Below are 25,376 nucleotides of genomic sequence, written 5' to 3' on the forward strand. Positions count from 1 at the left end.
CTTTGCATTCAGTCCTTATGTAACTTATCTAAACATAGCTCCATCGGCTTGTTTCTCATCCTGGAAACGGGTGTCTCGTGGTCGCGGGTGTGTGTGTGTGTGTGTGTGTGTGTGTGTGTGTAGAGTTCATCTATCCCTGCCGACCACACGCAGATGGGTCCTATTGGTGAAACCTTGGGAAGCTGCGATACTACGTTAAAGAACCTCAGGAGGAGAGAAAAAAAATTCAATGTCATTTGGTTAAATGGCATTTAAAAGTCAACCAAATAACCACCAGCTCCGGTGAGCTTTAAAGACAGCAAACACGTGAAGGACCTAGTCTTGTCCTCTGCGGGGGGTTCTTCACTTCCTGGAGCGGCACTTTCTCCCCTGGTTTGGGGGTGGGGTGGGGGCTGAAAACCTTCTCGCACCTTCTGCCTCCCCGCTCCACCCAGGGTCCAGGAAGGAATCAGATGGCTGTAGGGATCTGTACCAGGCTTGGGTTGGGATGGACGGGTGAGAGCAAGTTTATCTCTGGGGTGCCTAGAGACTAGGGGCACCCTGGACTGGAGCAGAGCCAGCCCGGGCTAAGGAGGGCTAAGGAGGCTGCGCCCGAGCTCTCCCCGCCTCCGCGCTGTCTGCCGTCGGGCCCCGCCCGGCGCAGCTCTAACGCACGCACCGGAGTGTGTAAGGCACATCCGGGTGTCAGAAGCAGGAGGCCGCGGTTTTTAGGGGTCGGGAGAGTGTCCTGAGAAACTGGGGCAGGGTGCCAACTCCAAGCCAGAAGCTGAGCACCTGCACAGCACCGGATTGAGACGAGCCCACCAGCCCAACCCTCGCTGCGGAGCCCCCTGCCGGGTCGCTTTGGGGTAAGAGGGAGGGTCTCCATCGCCGCCACAGGGGTGCTGCACGCCAGCGCCATTTGCTCGGTTTGGGTTGGCCCGGCGCGGCCCCTGAGCCGGGTCCTTGGAATGCGGGTGGGGAAGGGACATCGTGTCCTCTAGACAACCCTTCGGCCAAAGAGGAATCAGAGATGGAACGATTGATCTCCCTGTCTCGGCCCCCCGTGGTCTGCACCCGCCACCCTCTGCTGGCTTCCCTCTTCCTGCGTGCGCGCCTCCAGGAACAAGGTCCCTTATTATCGCAACGGGAGGCCCAGGGTTGATCACGCGGCCTCGTGGCCCCTAGGTGAAACCCTTGGCACTCATCATTCACTACCCGCGCAATTTCACAGAAGGGAACCGAGGCCCCAGGAATGGAAGGAACTGGCCCAAGGTCACTTCGCGTAGTCTAAGACCGAGCCTGGATCGAAGCCACTCATCCAGCCTTCCAGCCTCAGCTGTAGGCACTGCGCGGTCCCGAACCATCTCCCGACCTTGCCCTACGTCCACCCCGGTCATCCTGTGGCCTCCACTAGGCTCTGTTCTCGGGGTTTTGGCAGCGCCTCCTCCATGCCTGCTGCGCCCCGAAAGGATGCTGGACAGCGGTGAGGCCGCTCGAGCGCGAGCGGAGCAGGGGTTAGCAGAGAGCGGATGGGCCTCGGTGCAGGGGGAGGAGGGGGTCCAGGCAAGGTGGCGGCGCCGCGGGGGTCGGCTGGGCATGGCAGAGCGGCGGGGGCCCTGGCAGGGCCAGGCCCGAAGCCACCCCAGCTCAGCGTCTGGAGGACAGTGCGGCTTTTGTCTAGGTGGTGCCGCCTCAGCCAATGGGAGCGCGGCTTTGGCCGAGCCCCCTTGGTCCCCGCCCTCTTGCCGGCTGGAAGGGACCGCGGCTCTGGGATTGGCTGTGAGGGCCACAGCGACGTCGGGTGCGGCGTGGAGGAGGAGGCGCCTGCGCGACTCCACCGTACCCATTGCACGCTGGAGGGCGCCGAGATTGCGTGGGCCCGCGCATCTGGGTGGGGCTCCGACGCCTTACCCCTGTGGCTGCCCCTTCCAGGAGGAGGAGGAGGAGGCAGCATAACACCCATCGCATGTTTTTCCAGCCCGTGAGCCAAAGTCGGCCCATAGTCAGCAGGTGCAGAGTCACGGTCTAGCCCAGAGGTTCCCACTTGGAAGAGTTGCAGAGGGCTTCCTCTTGCCAGGATCCTTTGTGACGCAGCCGCAGACGCCTTTCTTTCGACATCAGATTCGTCCTGAAGCACTAGGCATGCACACCCTAAGCAGGCAAGGAAGCTGAACGGAGACATTCATGTGTCGTTCATGATTTCTAAACAACACATCCTTATAGAGGAAACCTGGAAGTCAGTGATTCACCACCTGAATCCTGTTCGTGGGGTGCTCACAGTGCAGGTGGGACCGATGGTTAGTTAGCTAGGGCTTGTGAGTAGTCATGAACAGAAATCTCTCCAATATATCCCCACGGGGTCACTGCAATTACAGAAGTCCAGAGGGAGACTGGGGAAAGAGAGGGAGAGGTTTGGTTGGTTGGTTGGTTGGTTGGTTGGCTGGCTTTTTCCTGTGAGGAGGGTTGAAGCGAGAGCTTAACGCATGATATGGTAAGTGTTTACCACCCAGCTATATCCTCAACCTGATTTTTGTTATTTTGAGATGATGTCCCACTAAGTTACCTAGGCTGACCTTGGACTTCATATAGCCCAGGAAGGCCTTGACCCCCTGTCTCAGCTCCCTGAGTAGCTGGGGTTACAGTCCCTGTTGGGAGACTGATTTTTGCTATAGGCAATTAGAAAGGGTAGCTTGGAGGAGGTGTTATTTGTACCAGTTAGGTGTGAAGTAGGTCTAGGATAAGTGAGGCACAGAAATTAAGAGCGATGCTATAGCAAATGATTTCGTAAGAGCTGGTAAGAACACAGATGCGGTGGATAGCTACACAGGTAGGCTACAAAATCAGCTCCTCCCAAGTCAGGCCTGGATGGAGGAGGGGCTCGGGCCCCACCCCTCACAGCTGAACTATTTGCTATTGGTTCAGGGAGACGGGGAGTCATTGGCTAAAATTGTGTGTTCACCGATGACCCCACCAGGCTCCCATGGACAGTTCCAATGCAGTGGTCAGTCAGACCGCCCTGGTTAAACTAGGTGGGTCACAGAACAAAGCCAAAAGGTATGGATCTGAGAAGAGGTCTAGTATGCCTCCCTTGTGCTGGGATTAAAGGCATGGGCCACCATGCCTGGCTTAACACTCTCTTGATTCGCTGAGCTATAAGTCTCTGGTGTGCAGGTCACTGCTTAGGAATCCCCTTACTCCAAGAGCTTGCGGTTGAATAAGACTCACAGAAGCAGGTAAGATAATAAAAACAATGTGTAGAAGGTCGTAGTGTGATACCAAGAAGGAAAGCAAAAAATGGAAGCAGGGAAGGGGACAGAGAAATTGCTGTGGAATGTGCAGGAAATCGAGACACACGCACACTTGGGACAAGTTGAACTTGGCATACCCAGTAAAACCTTCAAAGGGACAGCTGTATACCTGAGGCTGGAGTTGGGGGCAAAGGCTGAGCTGGAAATAAACCTTAGTGTGCTGATAGTATGTAAATAACACAGCTATGAAATCTCACCATACAGTAATAACACGGGGAATGGAGTCCTGGGATAGCCTCAGTAGTTGGTCCTGCCCTTGACAGGCAAGCCTTGTTCTCCTGGGCATAGAAATATTCTCTTAGTCTGGCTATTATCGTTATAGTGACTTTGACATCTCTTGTAACATTTTCTCTTGGGGAAGCACAGATGGGTGATGGAGCAAGGAAGGCATATGTCACTTTGTCATTATAAGGTCAACCGTGAGGCATTCTCTGAATGTAAAGCAGATGAAGAATTAATGATCTTTCAGCAGAATCTACCTTTGGCTACCTACCCTTAGCAGGTCTTACGTCTCCAGTTCATTCTTTCGTAGGGGTCATCTAAGTTATCAGGGTCAAGGGACGGGCCATCTCCTGTGCAGCTCCAGCTGTGGAGACTGAATCCTGTGGACTGGAGCAAGTGTAACAAGAGGGGATTGACAGACTAGACACACTGCAGTGACTGCCATTCGGTAGTTCATCTCCTGGGCAGATTGGGGTTCCAGCGTTAAGTGTGTCTCTGCAGACAGGGCTGTGCAGCTAAATCCTTGGCTTTATTGACTCCATTGAGATTTGCTATGAGTTGTGCCTGCATTTGTGCCAGAAGTATGGTGAGAATGTGTGTGTATCATCTGACGTTCCTGTCCAGATTCTCTCTCAAAGGACTGGTAGGCGTCTCTTTGAACAAAGGTTTTTACTTCTTTATTTTTTGGTTTTTCGAGACAGGGTTTCTCTGCGTTGCCCTGGCTGTCCTGGAACTCTCCCTGTAGACCAGGCTGGCCTTGAACTCATAGAGATCTGCCTCCCTCTGCCTGCTCCTTTGGCATGACTTCTGGGAAACTCTCATTACCTGTGGCCAGACCAAACAAAACTAATAAATAATTAGAAGGAAAATGTCCAGAACATATTTATGTCTTTCTGGTTCCAGATCTTATAATTCAAACTCCTGTAGTATCCAGGCCAAAAAAAAAAGCACATTGGTAGTGTTAAGACAGAACTTGCAAAATGTTCTTATTGGGTCCAAGCATAGCTCCCCTACCTCATTATGTTAACTTTTAAAATGTTAAACTGGGCTCAGTGACAGAGCATGTGCATAGTGTGTGTGGGGCTCTGGCTTCAGTCTCTAGTACCCCAAACAAAATGAAACAAGACAGAGCAAACCACTTCACTGAAGGGACTAATAACAAAAAATGTAAGGCAAGTTAAAGCTCTTGGGGGCCAAATTTACCAGTGGGCTGCCAGTGTTTGCTGTCTTGGGTACTTCAGTGTGGGGTGCCTGCAGAGGATGCAGCTTACCCTCCTCTGTGGGGCAGGGCTCTCCTCTCCCGTGTTGCGGTGCCGAAGACCCGTCTACACATCCTACCCAGAACATTGAGTCCTTTCCTGCCGAATGTCTGCCTCCAGTATTCCTGGCCCTGCAGATGCCCCTCCTCTTCTGAGAATGACTTACCCTGGTGGGGTGAAGGGGAGACCTAGCTACTGACCCACTGGAAAGCAGGTGGGCTATGGCCTCTTCGAGACACCTGCTTTCCAGTGCAACATGGCTAGCCCAGTAGCCTGACAAGGATGCATGCATATGTTTCAGAGCCAGTTCTTGCTTAGCTGCCCTCCTCATGGCCATGTCACAGGTCACCACCCCTTGAGGCTGGTTTGTACCCCTCCTCCTCCTCCTCCTCCTCTTCCTCCTCTTCTTCTTCTTCTTCTGGTTTGTTTGTTTGTTTGTTTTTGTTTGTTTGTTTTTTGAGTCAGAGTTTCTTTGTGTAGCCTTGGCTGTCTGGAACTTGCTCTGTAGACCAGGCTGGCCTCGAACTCACAGAGATCCTCTTGCCTCTGCTTCCCCCGAGTGCTTGGATTAAAGGTGCTACCATACCTGGCTCCTGATTTGGACTCCTTTGAAATGGGAGGAGAAATGGGGTTCATCTTGGGCTTCCCATGGATTATGCATTGATTGCCACGGGGGCTGCTCTTGAGAGGAGACCCAAGTTTTCCTAGCATCTTTATTTTGTGACAGCATGCTATGGATTTGGTCCCTCCCGGTCAGACCCTTGTGCCCTTTTACTGTGGCACTTGAGTTTCAAGGCCAGCGGAACCCCCAGCCCTTAGGAGATCTTCCTTTTTCTGGCCCCACCTACTTCCTGTAACCATTTCTGTTCTCAAACCTAAAGGCCGATCTGAGAGAGAGCTTCCTGTTCTTTTACAGAGAGTGAAATCCAGCCAGAGTCATTAAGATAGCAACAGCCACTGGAAGAAGTCCTTAGGTATGCCACGATAGCACTGTGCTCCATAAGCCTGGTCCAGGCTGGGGGGGGAGGGGGCAGCTCAGTGACAAAGCACCTGCTTAGTATGAGGCCCTGCCTTCAGGTGTAAATGTCTACCACTCTGTATAAGAGACCATATTGTAAACAGGCGTAATTCAAAGGCCTGAGTTTGTATGCGCTTTAAACTATTTTGACTGTAACATTTGACATTTTGCTGACTCTAAGGAAAACTAAGTTGAAAGCAATCCTCTATTTGGAGACCATATTAGAGACATTTTCTTTCATGGGCATTGAGCCCAGGGCTGGGGAAGGTCTTTAATTACAGACTATATTTGAAGTCACCCAGGAACAGTGACCCGGCTTCAGTTGTGGTGGGAGGAGGTGGAGATGTGTGTGTTCAGCACATGGTATCCTGTAAAGAATGAGACCAGTTCTGGCCTGGGTCTTCCACAGGGGGCCAAGTTGGGCTCTGCTCATCTGCCGCTTGCAGGGGCCTGCCTGGGAACTTCAGTATGGGCCACATGGTGCCTTTCTACCCCCAAGGTGCTCCTTGGTTAATTATCTCCATTCATTCAGCTTTATAAAGGAAGGAAAGAAGGAAGGAAGGAAGGAAGGAAGGAAGGAAGGGAGGGAGGGAGGGAGGGAGGGAGGGAGGGAGGGAAGGTGGGTAATTCCTGCTACTGACTTCAGACTTACAATGTCTCATGTCTTATAACAACTTGGAACTCTGCCAGATGGAAGTTTGTAGCTAGATGTGTGTCTGTAACTTTGGAATAAAATGTAGACCGAAAGTCATGTTTTCTTTCTTTCTTTCTCTCTTTCTTTCTTTCTTTTTCTTTTTTTCTTTTTCTTTCTTTCCTTCCTTCCTTCCTTCCTTCCTTCCTTCCTTCCTTTCTTTTCTTTTTTCTTTTTTTGGTTTTTTGAGACAGGGTTTCTCTGTGTAGCTTTACACCTTTCCTGGAACTCACTCTGTAGACCAGGCTGGCCTCGAACTCACAGAGATCCACCTGCCTCTGCCTCCCAAGTGCTGGGATTAAAGGCGTGGGACACCACCACTTGGCTTACATGTTTTCTTTATAAAGTTACCCAGTATCAGGTACTTATTAATAGTCATAGAAAATTGACTAATACACTGGCTTCATGGCTGATTGTCAGTTATGTTTGGGTGGGATAGAGAGAGATTTCTCCCTGCTGAGATCTTATCATTAACAAGATGTGACAAGCTACAGCCAATTATGTTAGTTATTAGGCAGCAGCGCAGTGTTATTCATTAAGTGGTGCTGCTTACTGTTTGAGAAAAGCCACGAGGTACAACAAAACCCACTATAAAAGGGAAGGGAATAGGAAAGATGTGCATCGGCCTATGGAATGATCGTGCCGGAAGAGGGAGGGATGCATGGAACCCACTTTTATAGGGTCCTCCCGCGTCCTCCCCCCCCACATGCACATATGGGTTTACGTAGCTACGCCACGCATGTGCATAGATTACGTGATCATGAAGCGCAGGATTACGTAGGACGTAAGGCCCTGGGATGACTAAGCATCTTGCCAGTACACGCACGTGGTCATGTAACTGGGAGAGTGGCTAGGAATTCTAACATTTCAGACTCTTTGTTCTTTATATAAAATGGCGGGTGAAGAAACTACTTCCAGCTGACTCGGTGGGTGTCAGTTAACTTTTGGGGCTTGAGTTTTCTGAAGGTGATCCTCCTTCCGCTGTGTCCAGTTCCTAAGTACCCCATGCATCACTGCCACAGTGACAGTCAGATATTAGTCTGATTGACTTGGGGGGCTTTTGGGGTAGCCAGATGTCCTGAGGTAGTGGATTGTCCTCTGCTGCTTTGGGAATCATCCATTGCCTTCCGCTGCTTTGGGCTCTGTGACTGGGTCTGACAAGGTGCTGTCCTGGTGGATTCAAGCTGGCTCTGGAGCTTGGAAGAATTTTTAAACATATTAAGAAGCAGCCACAGGGAATTTAAAATCTTGAGCTGGTAGCCATGATATTATGTTTAGTACTCAACTATCAGAATTTTATTGGTTGGTGTTAGCGTGTGCGCACACGAGAGAGAGAGAGAGAGAGAGAGAGAGAGAGAGAGAGAGAGGAGAGAGAGAAATTTGGAACATGCTTTTAGTTTTCACCTGAGATAAGCCTTATCTGAGACAAACTTCAAGGTACATGTTTTCTTTTGAGTCTGGGGGTGTAAATACCTCTGGACTGTTACTGCTCCTTACTGCCTGGGTATGCTTGATGGTCCTTGGCCTTCGGCTCTATGGTGATCCTGTAACAATTTGCTGAGTAGGTAATTAGAGATTTGAATATGTTATCAGAGACACAGAGGAAAGCTGATGTAGCAGAATATGGTCAGCACAGACAGGAGGGTGTCTTGAAGCTGACGAGTCTGGAGTAAGGCAAATGTGGGGAGCAAACAAAATAAAAGCTCGTACCTTAGCTAGAAAATCTCTTCCCATTAGGGGCACAGGGCAGGTTGGCACAACTAAAAATGTGTGGGTGAGAGGGGTACCCCTGAAAATACAGTTAAGTGGTGGGGTCTGGTGAGGTAGGTAAGGCTGTCCCCCTACCCTGACAAAACAACAAGAGAGGTGGGACCCCAAAACTCCCTCAGGACTGAGTAAGTGGCTCCAGTGTCCAAAAGGAAGGAAATGGATCACCCCAATACTGTAATGGCTACCCTGGGTTCCCTGTGAGAGATGGCACCTTCAATCATCCATCGCCAAGTGTAGGAGATCGGCTGGAAGGTGGTCTTCACTTGATGTCCCCATGCCACACGAGGTGCATGGGGGCAGTCAGCTGACCAGTGTCCCTCTTGGTGGCACTTTGGACAAGGCCCAGACGGTGGCCCGTGTGGGGCAGAGCAGGCACGAGCCCAGTGGCCTTCTCTACCACACTTCAAACAGGGACCTGGAAGCCTTCAGGTAACTGGTCAGATAGCATGTGCCAGCATTTGGCAGCTCTGTTTACAGGCTTTCTCATCTCTCCCATGGTACACTTTAAATGTCACTGCTAAGACTTCTGCCCGTGGGGTCAGGGGCCCTCTCTCCAGATGCTTAAGTTTAGCCCTGATGTTGGGGAAGCTCTGGGAGACAAAGTGGGTCATAAGGAGCTGTCTGCTCTCTGGGCTCTCAGGATCTAGGCTAATATATTGTAAGAGAGCCTTTGTAAGCCGTTCTAAAAAATGAGATGGATTTTCCTCCTTATCTTGAATTATATGTTTTTAGCTTTTCATAGTTTACTGGTTTGAGGGCAGCCTTAGGAAGACCTGCCAGGAGGTAGGTTATAAAGTGATCCGTAGCTAGAGAGCCACCTGGGGTATTATGATCCCAGCGTGGGTCCTGATCGGAACCGTCTCAGCCCCAGGTGGATGGGCAGCATTGTTTGATGAACCTCATCCGCATGTATCCTAGCCTGCTCCCAAACTCATCTGCGCTCCTTGGGGAGTAGGTTATTAGCAAGTATCAGAGCACGTGGGCAGGAGAGAAGGAATCAAGAAGGGAGGGGTTGGAGCTGAGGTTAAAAAAAAGCTTGGATATAAGGTAACTCTTTCCATTTGCTGACAAGTTAGATAATTCCCATAATTTATCGGGGTCCAAGGAGCCATTAGATGGCCATTTTTTATTGCTATCTAAGGGATATTTAAGGCATTTCTCAGAGGGGGAGTGGGACTAAGAGGAGGAAGCCTAATTTCCCATGACCCTGGCAGAGAGAATAAAAAATAAAAAAATAAAAAAACAATGTGATCCAAGACTATAATCTCAGGCGTCCCGAGATCAAGTGAGGATTGGCGATTGGCACACGTCATTTAATGCTTCATCAAGCGAGAGAATGTGGGTGGGGTGTATGCAGCCTGAGGACACAGCCCGAGGACGAGGGTCTGACAGTGAGAATGATATCTCAGACCCAGTCATGGGAAATGGCTAGAGATTGAAGCCTGCAATAGGGGCCAACCGTAGCTGATGAAGGCCGTGGATGGGGTTTCCCCAATCCTGGGGACACCAGAAGGACACTGGACAATCTACGGTCGTTCCCATGGGTCCAGGGGACTGTTTATGCTGGCTGGAAAGGAAAAACTCACCAATGGAAGCAGCCAGTGTTGTGCGAAGCAGTCCAGTGGCCGGGAAAATGGAAAAGTGGGCAGTCGTAGATAGAGTGAACCTCAGTGCAAGGTCCTGCTTCATCTTGGCACCAATGTTATTTATTACGTGGTGCTGCTTACCATTTGAGAAAAGCCACGAGGTACAACAAAATCCACTATAAGAGTTTATTAGGGGAAGGGAATAGGAAAGATGTGCACAGGCCTATGGAATGACTGTGCAGGAAGAGAGGGAAGGGATAAGTGGAAACTGCTTTAATAGATCCCCCCATACATGCACATAGCTACGCCACACATGTGCACAGATGACATGATCACACAGCACATGGATTACATAGGACACAAGGCCCTAGGAAGGCTAAGCATCTTGCCAGCGCACATGTGGTCATGTAGCTGAGTAGTGGCTAGGAATTCTAACAAGTTACACAAAGGAGAGGCCAGGAAAAAAGCAGATCCCCTGGGCTCCAGCCTCATGGGTCCTCTCAGCTTCCCCTCCTGGCCCTTTGGCCAGAAGCTGTCACTGTTACCCAGAACAGGAAGGCGCTAACACACATGCTGAGCAACAGTTACTGATGGAAACAATGTTAGCTGAGGAGGCGTCTGCTTCTCTTCCTTTTCTGAAGTTTGAAGGAGCTAAATACCCACAGCTGCCCCCTGTGAGGAGCATTGCTTTGGCTGATTAGTCAGCCGTCTTTGTGCCAGCCTGATCTGGGTCTGGTTTGTATATGTGCCATTTAATCATCATGGTGCTGGGCAGGCCTCAGGTGACACCATGTGACATATGACCTAGATGCAGCAGTTTGATTTAACCTTAAATGGGTATATGTGTGGTCTTTTGTTTGCTCTGTGTGCAGGTTTAGTTGTTGATGTTTGTTTGTTTATTGCAGAGTCTTATAGACCAGGCTGGTGGGGAACTTGCTGTACAGTCTAGGCTGACTTCCAACTTGCAATTCTCCTGCCTCAGCCTCCCAAGTGCTAGGATTATAGGCATGTACTAACCTGCCTGGATTGTGTGTGTGTGTGTGTTTAGATTTGTTTATGTGTACAGTGTTCTGCCTGCATGTATGCCTGCAGGCCAGAAGAGGGTACCAGATCTCACTACAGGTGGTTGTGAGCCACCATGTGGTTGCTGGGAATCGAACTCAGGACCTCTGTAAGAGTAGCCAGTGCTCTTAACCGCTGAGCCATCTCTCCAGCCCATGTGTGTGTGTGTTTTAATGTGAAGAGTCTTGCCTCTCATTTTGTAGCTCCAGACTCCATGCTCTAGGCCCTAGGGTCTAGGGGTTACTGCTTAATTCAGTCCCAGAGCCTCTAGTTTGCTGAGGTAGAGGGAGGTGGAGTACCGAGCCAAGTGATTCGTGGTGTGGGGCCGCAAAAGCCACCCTCAGAGGATGGGGACACACTGTGAGTGAAGGCTGGTGTCCTGATCACCACAGATGGATGTTTTGCCAGCTTCAGAAACCTGGACAAGGGAACAGGCCTAGCTGAGTTAGACCTGCTCTTGCTGGGTGGCTCAGTGGTTAAGAGTACTTGCTGCTCTCCCAGAGGACTCCCCAACAGGTGTGTCAGAGCTGTGGCCTGCAGGTGACACACAGCCGAGGACAGCTATGAATGTGGGCCAACACAAAGTTATAAACTCACTTAAAACATATTTTTTGTGTGTGACTGTTAAAACTCATGGGCAATAGTGGCGTACATCTTTAATCCAGAACTCAGGAGGCAGAGGCAGGCGGATCTCTGTGAGTTCCAGGACAGCCAGGACTATACAGAGAGAGATCCTGTCTCGAAAAACAGCAACAGTAACAACAAAACTCAGTTGCGCAGTTCTTGAGCCTGAACTTTACAGATGACGCCATCTTACCATGTCACACGGTTATCCATTCCTTCCCCTGGTCATGTCCCCAAGTCAGTTACCCCAGGAGTTACTTTGCAGCCTGCCTGGAGTATCGCTGGTCTACATCAATGCTGTCTGTCATGCATAGGTGACCGCTCATCCATGCTTGTCCTGGGAGCTGTTGGTACAGCCTGGCTCCCGATTTTCCATCTCATGAGGCTTTGGTTTAAGAAGAGCCTTGTTGGTTAACTTCAGTAACCTGAAGAAAATGGCCATTCCTGACTAAACTTCCAAGCGCAAGAGGCTGAGCATGCATTTTGTGTTTCAGAACCACCAGAAGGAAGCAGCTCGTCCTACAACTTGCTGACATGATGCTGGCGGCTCGTCTCTCCAGACCCTTGTCGCAGCTCCCAGGAAGAACTCTAAGTGTCTGTGATCGAGAGAATGGGACAAGGTAAGCAAGTAAAGGAAGAGGTGGCCTTGAGGACCACACTTTTCACAGGTGGCTCCTGACTGTCCTCAGTACCTGCCAGCCCCAGGACCGCAGCATGGAGTGCTCGGCAGTCAGGCCTTCCCAGGGCACACAGGGCAAAGAGGAACAGCTTCCTGTTTTGTAAACCCCCTTTGATTGTACTGGGGGTGTAGCTCAGGGGTAGAGCACTTGCCTGGTGTCCATATGATCCCTAATGGCTGCAAAAAATAAAGACATACACCCTTTGTTTGAAATACTTTTAGAATTACATAAAAGTTGCAAAAGGAAAGGACACCCAGATCCGCACTCAGCCTCCTTAGCCATTCACATCATATAGAGTCGTAGTGTAGGGATAAGCATCAGTGCTGCCATGGAGATGATGCTGATAACCAAGGTACAGATCTGGTCCAGCCTTCACCGAATGGCCCACTGATGGGTCTTTTATACAGTACATGATTAGCGCCTGCCACCACCACTGCATTTAGTTGATATATCTCCTTAGTCCCATCAGCCCCAATCCTTCATCACCTTAGTCATGATCTTGACCCTGGAAGACCACTCGCCAGCTCGTCTGAAGAATGTCTCTCCCAGTGTTGGGTCGTGTGTGTGTGTGTGTGTGTGTGTGTGTGTGTGTGTGTGTGTGTGTATCGTGGTTAAATACAGATTAGTATGTTTGGTTGGGAGCTTGCAGAAGCGAGGTGTGCCCTCCTTAGCACACCACCAGTGTCCTTGTGACTCTTTTTTTTTTTTTTTGTCTTTTTACATTTACACTTTAAGGAACTGGACATCCCTGAGCTGCTTGTGTGACATAGAAGAATTATTAAACAGGCACAGACTAAACAAGCAGATCTTTGGTATTTGGGAGACACCATCATACCATGTTGCACAGGCTGGTTTCCAACTCCTTGCTTCAAGGGTCCTCCCACTGTAGCCTGTGAGTGCTGGGTCTAGGTGTGTGTGGCCACACTCAGCAGATCTTGCCTGTTCCCTGGGGAATCCGTGGGCTCTGCTGCTACAAAACAAGATCAACTTCCCCTGGTTATATTTGAGGGAAGCGGAATGATTGTCGAGTTAAATGCTAAGTCCCTGCAGCAAGACGCTTGGTCTCTTCTGTGCTAGTATTTTTCTTTCCAACAGACATTGAGGGCTGGAGAGATGGCTCAGTGGTTAAGAACACCGGCAGCTCTTCCAGAGGTCCTGAGTTCAATTCCCAGTAGTGGTTCACAGCCATCTGTAATGAGCTCTGGTGCCCTCTTCTGGCCTGCAGGCAGAACACTCTGTACATAATAAATAAACCTTAAGGAAGGGAGGGAGGGAGGGAGGAAGGAAGAAAGAAAAAGAAAGAAAGAAAGAAAGAAAGAAAGAAAGAAAGGTAGAACAGACACTGAGAATTTTCTCAGCATTTGCTAAAACCCATGTGTGTGGGTTCCAGAGCCAGAGGCTCAGGTACAAAGAGGACTTCAGCTCTCCATGTGTGACGGACTTAACACGCGCCTTCATGCAGAGTCAAAGGGGACATGGATCCTGACTGTTGAAAGGTTTTAGAGAGAAAGTGTCTTTCTGCCTTTTTTTTTACTCCATTCTTCTTATTTGTTCAAATCCTTGAATGTTACAACATCAGAAATTCCGTGACCAATGGCTTAAGCAGGAAGTTGCCTGGGAATCTGGCAGGAGCCAGGCCACTGTTTGCACGGGCACAAATGGCCTGTCTTACATGACTGCTTCCATCCAGTTTGCAGTCCGGACTCTGCGTGGCTTCTGCTTTGTTGCACATAAGCGCAATTCACCTTCGTCTCTGGCATAAGCACTGCACATTTAGGAAGAACCGAGTTCCCTCTGCAGACCATGCCTGCTGCCAGGGAAAATGGCTTGTACCACAGGCTTCTAGACATTCTTGTCTCTTAAATGCCTTCTTCCCAGCAGACCAGGACACCCCCATTCTCCAGGCATCAGGGACCCAGCACCCTTAGTCCTGTGGCTCCTCCCTCCTGTCCATTTCCCTCTGGAATCAATAGAAATGACTGGACAGCAGAGTCTCCAGGCCATACTAGTGCCTTATTGAGGGAGAGTGAAACTGCCCAGTCATTTGCCAGCCTCTATTTTTTAAAGCAAGTGATTCATAAAAATAGAAAAACCTGGGCCTGGAGAGCTGGCTCAATGATTAAGAGGATTAGCTGCTCTTCCAAAGGACCCAGATGTTCCTGGGGGAGCAGCCACATGGTGCTTATGACAGTCTAGCTCCAGCTGGAGGGGATCTGACGCCCTCTTCTGGCCTCAGCAGGCACTACACACACGGTACACATGCATATGTGTAGACAAAACACTCATGCCCATAAAATGAAATATAGAAAAACCTGTCTCCAACGAGGCATTCAGAGATTTCTGAAATTGTCTTATATCAAAAACAACCCCAAAGGAAATTAAACTACTTCTATCAAAGATTTGTCTTTAAAGGGAAGTGGGGCATTAGTTGCCTTCTGGTTCATTTGAGGAGGAAAAAATCCCTACTACAGGGACATTTTTGATATGTGGGTAAATGAAGAGTTACCTGGTATTTCAAAGGGCACAGTGTGTGTGTGGCGGGGATGGTGGTGGGGGAGCGGAATCAGAATGAATTAATGAATTACATGTCCACAGGATGGGGTATCAGTAGAGGCCCAGAGGCACAGCACATGCAAAGGGAGACAGACACTGTGCTAAGGATCAGGCACAAGGTCGGTAGGGAAAAGTCATTGACCTGACTAGTTTGCTTAAGTCTCAGTTGCCAAGGGTTTCATGTTCCAGTCATCCCTGAGGGTGAATCCTGTGATCTAGTATCCTTGATGTGTGACCTTCTAGCCTTGATGCATTTGAATGTGTCCATTGATGGGAAGGTCGTTACCTCCCACAGCAAGCCTTGTGTCTTTGGACAGCTTTATATACAGTCCTTCTTTATAGTGAGTGGAAATGCTCTCTCCTGTAAATGCCACCCTTTGTTCCTGGGTCCACCTCTGTATTCACACTGTCACATCCCTCTTGGGACACCATGCCATCCAGTACCCATCTGCTTGTCACCTTTTTTTTTTTTTTCCAAGACAGGATTTCTCTGTGTAGTTTTGTTTTGGTGTCTGTCCTGGATCTCGCTCTGTAGACCAGGCTGGCCTCGAACTCACAGAGATCCGCCTGGCTCTGCCTCCCGAGTGCTGGGATTAAAGGTGTGCGCCACCACTGCCCAGCTGCTTGTCGTCTTTTATTCCGTCTCTATGGCTCCCTCCTGAGCGGTCTTTCCTTGGCCTGTGTTCCTTTCTTAAAGTGTGATGCCCAGGCAGCACAGCCAGTATTGGTCATTAGGCCTCAGCAAGAATCTCACAGGACACGTTCAAGTGCAAACTTCCCAAGGAGTGGCTGGTTATGGCCCCTGCCGTGACACCTGACAATCTACTCCACTTAACGGCCCCACTAGCCTTTGATTTTAGGAGTATCTGGCTCTGCCAGAAGACACTGGTACGGACCTCCGGCAGATTGCTTGCTGATTGATGTGCTCCTCCCAGGACACTGGCACATATTCCCTGTGCTAATGATCCGCCCCAGGAGGGTAGGAAAGTTAACAGCCTGTAGCTCCGATCCAACGGTGTAGAAGTGGCTGCTGGTTTCACCTGGGTCTTTAAATCCTCCCTGGGTTTACATACCCACTTTAGGCAACTGTGGGACCCTGGAGACTCCTGAATGAATTTTTCCCTCCAGAGGCCATTGTGAGACCGTACTTGGGGCCCCCTGCCTTCTGAACCTAATCTTACTAGATTCAGCCCGCTACCCTGACTTGCGGCTCCCTCGGAGGACAGCTGAGTTACTGGTTACCAGTGCTGGTTCACGACAGGAGCAACAGCGCAGTTAGGAACTCTGACCAGTAAGAAAGGGCGAGAGCCAGAACGGGTACCTCGGCTGCTCTGAAGAGTCTCTTCTATGCGGCCCGGAGTTTCTGGATGCCGGTGTTCCGGTGAGCAGCAGTGTCTACCACAGGCCCTTGGCATGGAGTGGCTGTGTTTCCGTCTGCCTCACCCTGGGGATTTTCCACTTTAATGGGTCGTGAGCAAAAGCCCTTCCACAGTGAGAAGCAGCCACACGGGTGTAGAAGCCTGGAAGGCCTGAGAGAACTGAAGTCAGAGTAGATGAGGCCTGGCTGGCAGTGGTGAAAGCAGGTGACTGAGAGCCTGGCAGAGCCCAGAGGACACTCATGCCAGCCGGAGCTGTCCCATGCTGGACAGAGGCTGAATCACTGCTCTGTAGGGTTCTGCCTTTCAGGGCTGGGTGCAGAGGGTTTGGGGCTGTGAAGAAAACACGTAAAAAACGTGCCACCGACAGTTGGGTGTGAGTGGTGGAGCCCAGTGTCTCCTACTTCTCAGCCATGATCATGTTTCCATCTGGATATATGTGAGAATGGGACAGAAGTTACAGACAAATCTGGCAGCAGATTCCTGACATAAGCCTTTGTCTTTTTCTGTTACTTTTTAAGATGTCACATATGGGCCAGTGAGGTGGGTCCATGGGTAAAGTACTTGCCATGGTAGCCTGATGATCTCAGTTTGACCCCTGAAACCCACGTTAAGGTAGGGGAGAACTGATTGTGCCATGACATTCACAGGCGCACACACACACACACACACACACACACACACACACACACACACTCACACACTACTAATACTAATAATTAATAAATACAATAAAATGTCACATATTTAGAAATGTCATGCAGTACCAAGGACCCTTAAGAAGATAAACAGTTCAGTACCTCCAGAAGCACCTTTCTGGTTCTTTTGTTTGTTTTTGTAGAGTCACGCTGGGGATCATGGGCACATGGTGCTACTCTTTGGGGGACGTCATTTGAGCTGGCTTTGGTTAGACTGACCCTGCCATTCTCACCTGAGACCATCCGTACATGAGAACTTAACTCAATAAAGCACAGAGCATCACCAGAGCAGATTTTCCGAGTGGACCTTGTTTCTATCTCGTGAACTGCTGTCTTGAGAATGGTGAATACACCTTTTCTAGGTTTAGGTACTAGGGCCTGAAGCATCTTGGACAAGCAAGCTATCACTGGGTAATACATTTTACTGCTTCAGTTTAAATAGGTAATATATGCTTACGGTACCAAAGTTCAAATGCAGAAAATAGTCGCTTATCTGCACTGGCCTCCTCCTCTTTTTTTTTTTTTTGAGACAGGGTTTCTCTGTGCGGCCTTGGCTGTCCTGGATCTTGCTCTGTAGACCAGGCTGGCCTCTTCTTATCATTGCTGGTTCAATAGTCACTTTAAAGCAGAACTTCCACTTGTTTTTTTTTTTTTGGTTTTTCGAGACAGGGTTTCTCCGTGTAGCTTTGCGCCTCTCCTGGAACTCACTTGGTAGCCCAGGCTGGCCTCGAACTCACAGAGATCCGCCTGGCTCTGCCTCCTGAGTGCTGGGATTAAAGGCGTGCGCCACCACCGCCCGGCGAACTTCCACTTCTGAAAAGATGGAGTAGATGTGGTTTTTTTTTTCCCCTACCCATGTCCCCTGCTGAGCACAGTGAAAATCTCTGGATATACTATAAAGCAATCTTAGACCATTTGGGTGGAGAGAAGGCAGATGAGGCGAGAACCTCAGGTCAAAGGAATGACAGTCTTGAGGCTTCTATTTGTTTTGTGTATCCCACACTTAGAGCTGACGAAGCTGGCAGCCTGGAAACACCAGTGAGCCAGACACAGAATATCCCAACCAAAGTCACTTTCTCCGGCTGCAGGACCAGCCTAGCAAGGCAAAAAGCCGCTAGACAGTGATTGCTCTACTCACATCTGTGGCCTCAGCCTATGTATGCCAGCAAGGGTCAGCAGACAGCAGAGAGTCTAGACTTCATCCTCACAGGCAGGGTGTGTCAGGGAGGTGGGGATCCTAGTGAGTCAGAGAAAGCCAAGTAGAGACCAGGACTGTCATCTCAGGTACCCTTGTCTGCTTTGGAGGATGGAGAAGAGTCATGGGAGGTTGCTGGGAGACTCTATCCATCCCCATCAGTAATGAGGCCATTCGTCCCTACATGTGTGCAAAGCAGTAATGAGACACCAACCTCTCCCAGCCAGGGAAGTAGCAGTGGAGGCCTGGAGCTGGGCTGAGTGTCTCACGACACCGGGCAGTCACATCTACCTGGTGTATTTATGAAGCTAATATTAGCCTAATCTCCAGACAAAGACAGTACTAAAAAAGTGGGGAGGGGGAACTACAGACTAATATCCCGTGTGTGTGTGTGTGTGTGTGTGTGTGTGTGTGTGTGTAGCCCTGGCTGTTCTGGAACTTGCTCTGTAGACCAAGCTAGTCTCAAACCTAGAGATTTGCCTGTCTCTGCCTCCCAAGTGCTGGGATTAAAGGCATCTGCCACCACCGCCTGGCCAGACCAATATCCTTTATGAATACTCTTAAGTTATTAGCAGGTAGAATTCAACAATATCTTTTTAAAGTATAAAATATAAAAAGATGTATTTGTTCCAGGGATGTAAGGATAGTTCTTTATTTACTTTCCTTGTTTGCTTTACATGTATGTGTGTGTGTGTGTGTTATGTATGTGTGCATATGTGCATATACCTATGTTTAAGTGGCTATAGGTGGATATGAATGTGTGGGTGCAGTGGAGCCCAGAGGACAACCTCAGATATCATTCATCAAGTTCCATTCATGTTGTAGTATAGAAATTATTCTAAAATTTACATGGAAAGGCAAAAGAAATAGAATAATAATTTCTTTTTCAAGAAGAGAACTAAGGTAAAGGTACATAGGCCAATGAAACAGATAAGAGCATCCAGAAATAGGCCACACGATTTGCTTGACTGGTTTTTGGCACAGTGATTCAGAAGACAGCATTTCAAACAGAGCTGCTGGGCCACTGGAAAGTCATAAGCAAAACCAAATCCTTTGACCTAAACATTGTCTCATGCCAGAATAAACCCAGAAAGAATCATGAGCTTTAATGGAAAACTTTTAGAAAAAAAATAGGAAGTTAAGTTTAGGTAACGAGTCACAGATGCCCCATCAGAGGAAAAGTGGATTGATCAGACGTCATCAAAATGAAATGAAACACATTCCCTCGAAGTCGCCCCTGTGAAGAGGAGAACAGGGGGGCCAGGCATGGTAGTGCTCACTTTTAATCCCCACTTGGGAGGAAGAAGCGGGCTGATCTCTGAGTTTAAGGCTAGCCTTATTTGCATAGCAAGTTCCCAGCCACGTAAGGCTACCTAGTGAGACTCTGTCTCAAACACTAAGAGGAGGATGTATAGATTAGGAGAGAAGTTTTTTTGTGGGCAGCAAAGGCATCTAGAGCATCTATGTTCAAAATTCAGCAGTGAAAGAAGAAAGAGTCCACCTAGAATGTGACCAAACACAGGATGTGTATGCCAGACTACGGTCTGAACGCTTGCGTGCCCGCAAATGCATATGCCGAAGTGCTACTCCCCGTACTGCTGGTATAACGTGCTTCTCTAGAGGAATACAAAAGGGGTGTGTAGGTTGGCTTGCACAGCAGATGCCGGCCAGTCTCAACAATGCCTGTGTACACACCGGAGAGCCCGAGAGCCCAGTAACTGCTCAGACCATTAAGCCAGATGCCCCGGCAGACTCACGCCAGTGCTGAGGCCGGGAGTTCCTTTGATCATCAGTGGTTTTCAGTCTGCCTTGGAAGGCAGAAGAAGCTGGGGTCAGATAGAGCAGTAAAGTGCACACGTCAGGAAGAGGTGAACACAGGCCGGCAAAAACTGCTTCCCCCGCAGACTTCAGTGCATATGAGCCCTCCATTGGAAGTTGCAGCCCACTCTGAGGGTAGCTCTCCTACCCAGAGTAAATCCTCTTTGGAATTCCTCACAGACAGGACTTGTGTCTCCTAGGTTGTTTCCAAATCCTGTCAAGTTGACAGTTAAAAGGGACCATGGCAGCTGCTATGGAGAGGGCCGGGCCTTAGGAGGTGTTGAGTCGTGGAAGCGAAGCCTTCATCAGTGGGCTAATGCCTTTGTGACAGAGGTCTAAGACCCCCCCCATCCCCTTCTGCCAAGTAAAGTCACAGTAAAAAATCTAGGAAGTGGCCCCTTACGTCTTCCAACACCTTGACTTGAGCTCCCCAGCTTTCAAAACTGTTCCGTTTTAACCCCTTACAATCCACTTGTTTGTAAGTCACCCATGCTGTAGTTTTTTATTAGCTGTCTGACCTGAGACAGGGAAGAGATAAACGTAGAAGAGATGGTCAACATCATTAGCTATTAGAGAAATGCAAATTAAAACCACAGTGAGGGCCGGGCGGTGGTGGGCGCACGCCTTTAATCCCAGCACTCGGGAGGCAGAGCCAGGCGGATCTCTGTGAGTTCGAGGCCAGCCTGGGCTACCAAGTGAGTTCCAGGAGAGGCGCAAAGCTACACAGAGAAACCCTGTCTCGAAAAACCAAAAAAAAAAAAAAAAAAAAAAAACCACAGTGAGATAATCATGTATGGTTTTGAACATGGCTAAAATAAAAAACAGTGGCCAGGCATGATATCCTATGTAATCTTAGTACTTGGGATGCTGATGCTGAGACAGGAGGATGCTCGCCAGTTTGAATCAGTCTAGTCTACAAGTTCCATACTAGCCTGGCCTACATGAGACCCTGTCTCAAAAACCAACAATAACAAATAAATAAATTTTTTTTAAAAAAAGAGTGATATTATCAAATTCTTGGAAGTGTGTGGGAAAACTGGGTCCTCATCCATTTCTGCTGGGAATGCAGCATACCTCACTGTTCTAGAGCTGTAAACAGTTCCCCGTTTCTATAAAAACAAAGTACACACCTACCATATGACCCAGCGGTTACACTCCTGGGAGATTATCCAAGAGAAATATTTTATACAAAACCCTGCCCAGGAATCTTCATAGCAGCTTTATTCATAAAAAATCCAATCAGGAAGCAATCCAGATGACCTTCAGACAGTAAATAGTTACACAGTCACCCGTGTTAGAGAGGGACTCAGACACAAAAGGAGAAGCTTGTTTCCAACAATCTGGATGAGTTTCCAGAGGGCGACACTGAGTGCAGAAAGCCAGACCCAGAAGGCTGTGTGCTGTAGAATCCATTTTATCACGTTCTCTTTGTTGTTACTGTTTTGTGTTTTTGAGACAGAATTGTGCTTTGTGGTCCGGGCTGGCCTGGAGCTCCCAGAAGTCTTCCTGTATCCGCCCCCTTGAGTGTTGGGATCACAGGTTAAGCCACCATGCCTGGCTTACCGTTGTTGATATGATAGAGAACAGATTGAAGAGGGCGGGGGGCGGGGTAGGTGTGGCTCTGGAAAGGGTAAAGAGAGATGCAAGATGTGATGGGGATGTTCCGCATTGTCACTGTATCTTCGTCAGTGTCCTGGCTGTGACATAACACAGTTGTGAAATGCTACCATTAGTGGACGTTGGACAAGGGGTACCCATCATCTCTCCGCTTACTTTTCTTTCCTTTTCTCTTCCCTCTCCCCATCCTTCCCCCTCTCCTCTCTCTTCCTCTCTCCTCCCTCTCCCCCATCCCTCTCTTCCCCTAGTACTGGGGATTAAATCTAGGGTTTTGCATGTGATAGAAAAGCACTCTGCCTGGGTTGGAGAGATGGCTCAGGGTTTAAGAGTATCAGCAGCTCTTCTAGAGGTCCTGAGTTCAATTCCCAGCAACCACAGGGTGGCTCACCACCATCTGTAATGAGATCTGGTGCCCTCTTCTGGCATGTAGGCATACATGGTGGCTCACAACCATTTATAATGAGATCTGGTGCACTCTTCTGGTGTGCAGAAATATAGGCAGACAGAGCACTATATACATAATAAATACATCAATCTTAAAAAAAAGAAAGAAAGAAAAAGAAAAGCACTCTGCCACCGAACTGTATCCACAGCCCTGTTTCTATCTTTTATGATAAGGTAGGGTCTCACCAAGTTGCCCAGGGTGGCCTTGACCCTAGATCCTCCTGCTTTATCTTCCCTGCCTCCACCAAGCCCAGCTCTACGCACTGTTTCTAAACAGTGTGTATATCTGTAAATATCTCCAAATAAAAAGTTTAAAAACAATGATCAGGAAAGCAGCATTGAGCTTATGGAAAGTTAAAACACTGAAATTAAAGAAGGCTTTACTTTTACTCTGTGTTTGTGTGTGTGCGCGTGTGTGTGTGTGTGTGTGTGTGCGTGTGCACGCATGTGGAGGTCAGAGGACGACTTGCAGCAATCAGTCCTCTCTCCTAGCATCGTGTGGGCTCTGGTGATGAATCTCAGGCTGCCAGGGTTGGCAGCAATGACCTTTACCCACTAAGGCATCTCACCAGCCTGCCGAAGGCATTCTGAAAGCATATGTACACCCTGATTACTCTGGAGCGCTCGCCATCCATGTCGTCCTGGAAAGCAGAAAATGAGTACTACTGGAGTAGGCCAAGGGCCAGTCAAGTGTTGGCATGGCCTCCTAAGAAAAGTAGCCTTTGGGCTGGCTTTCTTCTCAGGAAGCATCTCTTGTCCAGTAGCCAAGATGGCTGCTGTAAAGGCTGGTGCCCTGCCCGCCTGCCTGGCTCCTGGTGGGGAGGGGATCTCTAAGCAGTAGTAGCGCTGTCCCCAGAGCCTGAGGTGGGGAGAAAATCAGTGCTACCTTAGCCTAGATGGTGGCTGGGGTGTTGCAAGGTTCTTCTGCCCAGGAGTGGGATCTGGAGAGGACTTGTACCTTGAATTCATGGCTTGCTGTTTTTTCACAGACACACGCTCTGGTTTTACCCAGCCTCCTTCACCACACCCACCCGTCGGACTTATGCCAGTGAGGCAAATTCAGTGAGTGGCAGCCAGCTCCCTGGGAGCCCTTGGGTTCGGGAGGGCCCTTTGGGGACCCTAGGCCTCTAGTTACCCTCTGAATGGTTGTCAGGATGTTCTGAACCGCATTGTCACTTAACCCTTCTCTGAGGGCCTCCGTCAGTAGGGAGCCCCTCTCCCCATGCGTATGGCAGCAGTAATGACGCACTCCACCTCTCCCAGCCAGGGAGCTTGTGGGAGGCCTGCCGAGAAGCAAAGAGCTGGGGTTCAGAGTGAGGCTCTGGGGTCTCTCAGCCCCGTCTGTGTTACAGACCTATCGTTAACTGCATCGGGCATTTTGAAAGTGACTCTGTTTCCTCACTGGTGACATGGAATAATCACACTTACTCTATGGCAGCAGTTCTCAACCTGTGGGTCATGACCCCTGGGGGGGGGATTGGGGTCAAGCCATCCTTTCCCAGGGGTCGCCTAAGACCAGTGGAAAACACAGATATTTACATTACAGTTTGTAACAGCAGCAAAACTACAGTTTTGAAGTGGCAACAAAAATAATTTTATGGTTGGGGATCACCACAGCAGGAGGCACTGTATTAAAGGGTCGCAGCTTTAGGAAGGTTGAGAACCGCTGGTCTATGGGGTTATGGTTGGGGGTGGGGGGGGGGTGACGTGAATAGAGTATATGCCCAGTGCCCTGCACTCAGGAAGCACTGGGTGAGCCTGGCTTCGATGAAGATAACAAGGCAGTGAGCATCACAGTGATTACAGATCCTGAAGGCAGGAGTCACCCCAGGCAGTACTGTTGCTGGCAGAGTCCAGGCTGGAGCTTGGTCTCCTGATTCCGAGTCCCAGTCCCAGGTGCTTGTAGTTCTCCAGACAGCGAGAGCCAGCTAGGAGGATGAGGCTCGGCCATCCAGCATGCATTAATATTATTGCACACAGGGCTGGGGGAGGGCTGATTGCTCTACTGCAGGGTCCTGGATTCTAACGTAGGTCTAATCCTCTAAAGCAGGCTAGCGGCAAAGCTGTCCTCATCACGGGCTGTGACTCGGGATTCGGGTTCTCTTTGGCCAAACATCTACACTCAAAAGGTTTCCTTGTATTTGCTGGCTGCTTAATGAAGGTAAGACTGGGCCATTTACCATTGTCCAAGCAGTTACTCTGTGTTTGTGTGTGTGTGTCTGTCTGTCTGTCTGTGTATGTGTGTGCATGCTTGCATGCACATGCTTTTATAACAGGTGTTACTAAAATAGCCAACACCTTTTCCACTTTAGTCTCATTTTTTTTCTACATACCTTTTTGCATGGGCGTATGCATATATCCATGCATCTGTCCATCCATCCATTGCTTTGGCATTTATTCACTTGTCAAATGGTGATGATGGGCCTGCCACTTTGCTAGATGCCTTGGAATAAGATCCAGTGTCTTAGTTAGGGCGACTCTTGCTGTGATAAACACCATGACCAAAAGCAAGCTGGGGAGGGAAGGGTTGATTTTGCCTACACTTCCACATCACACTTCTTTGTGGAAGGCAGTGAGGGCTGGAACTCAAACAGGGCAGGGACCTAGAGGCAGGAGCTGATGCAGAGGCCATGGAGGGGTGCTGCTACTGGCTTGCTCCTCGTGCCTTGCTCAACCTGCTTTTTTATAGAACCCAGGACCACCAGCCCAGGAGTGATATCACCCACAATGGCCTGGGCCCTCCCACATTTATCACTAGTTAAGAAAATGGCCTCTGGGCTTGCTTGATCTTTTGGAGGCATTTTCTCAGTTGGCATTCCCTCCTCTCAAGATGACTCTAGCTTGGGTCAAGCTAACACAAAACTAGCCAGGGAGCTCTCCGTCCACAGACACAGCTGAAGAACTGCAACGAAAACATTCTCTAGCACTTTCAAGAATGCTCAGGTGGGGGCGCTGTGGAGAAGAAAGAGATGGGCTCTCACTTGACAGGGGAGGTGGCATTTGTTCAGGGCTGCGGGGAATAAAGAGTGCTGTCCTCTTTGGAGACGGGGGGGGGGGGGGGGGGGGGGGGGGGGGGGGGGGGATGACCTGACAGGCAGAGGGGACAGCCCAAGCAGTCTTGGAAGTGTAGAACTAGCTGCTGTGGGACATGAAGCAGCATTTAGGGAACATGAAGGCAAGTACTAGGACATGAGACTACAGATGTAACGAGGGGACTGTCCCCCAGTTTAGAGAGTTACGCAACCTCCACAGTTCACTTTTAGAACATTTCCCTGCCTCAATATTCTCCCTTTAGATTCTTTTCAGTTAAACCTCCCCTTCCCTGCCCCACACCCCTCAAGCCCTGGGCAGCCACTGATTTCCATCCCCCTAGACTTGCCTTCTCTGGATGTTTCTCACATTAGACCCAAAGTTACTGGGTCTTTTTACTATGCGTCTCTCGCATAGCACAATGTTTTGTTTGTTTGTTTTTA

General features: G+C 49.4%; 1 protein-coding gene across 2 annotated transcripts in view; it reads left to right on the top strand.

The window, feature by feature from the left end:
* Positions 1-627: 627 nt before the first annotated feature.
* Bdh1 (3-hydroxybutyrate dehydrogenase 1) overlaps positions 628-25,376 on the top strand; it is a 35,802-nt gene continuing 11,053 nt past the window's right edge. The window contains exons 1-4 of one of the 2 annotated variants that reach the window (XM_052740546.1): positions 628-848; positions 12,017-12,142; positions 22,893-22,965; positions 23,951-24,064. In XM_052740546.1, the coding sequence (XP_052596506.1) occupies positions 12,057-12,142; positions 22,893-22,965; positions 23,951-24,064 (273 nt within the window). In that variant the 5' untranslated portion in view covers positions 628-848; positions 12,017-12,056. Of the gene's footprint in view, positions 849-12,016; positions 12,143-22,892; positions 22,966-23,950; positions 24,065-25,376 lie in introns of those variants that run through there. The other variant, XM_052740545.1, reaches the window with a different exon arrangement.

The sequence above is a fragment of the Peromyscus californicus genome, unplaced genomic scaffold (assembly GCF_007827085.1).
Source record: "Peromyscus californicus insignis strain IS unplaced genomic scaffold, ASM782708v3 Scaffold_16__1_contigs__length_79575227, whole genome shotgun sequence".
Classification (NCBI taxonomy): Eukaryota; Metazoa; Chordata; class Mammalia; order Rodentia; family Cricetidae; genus Peromyscus; species Peromyscus californicus.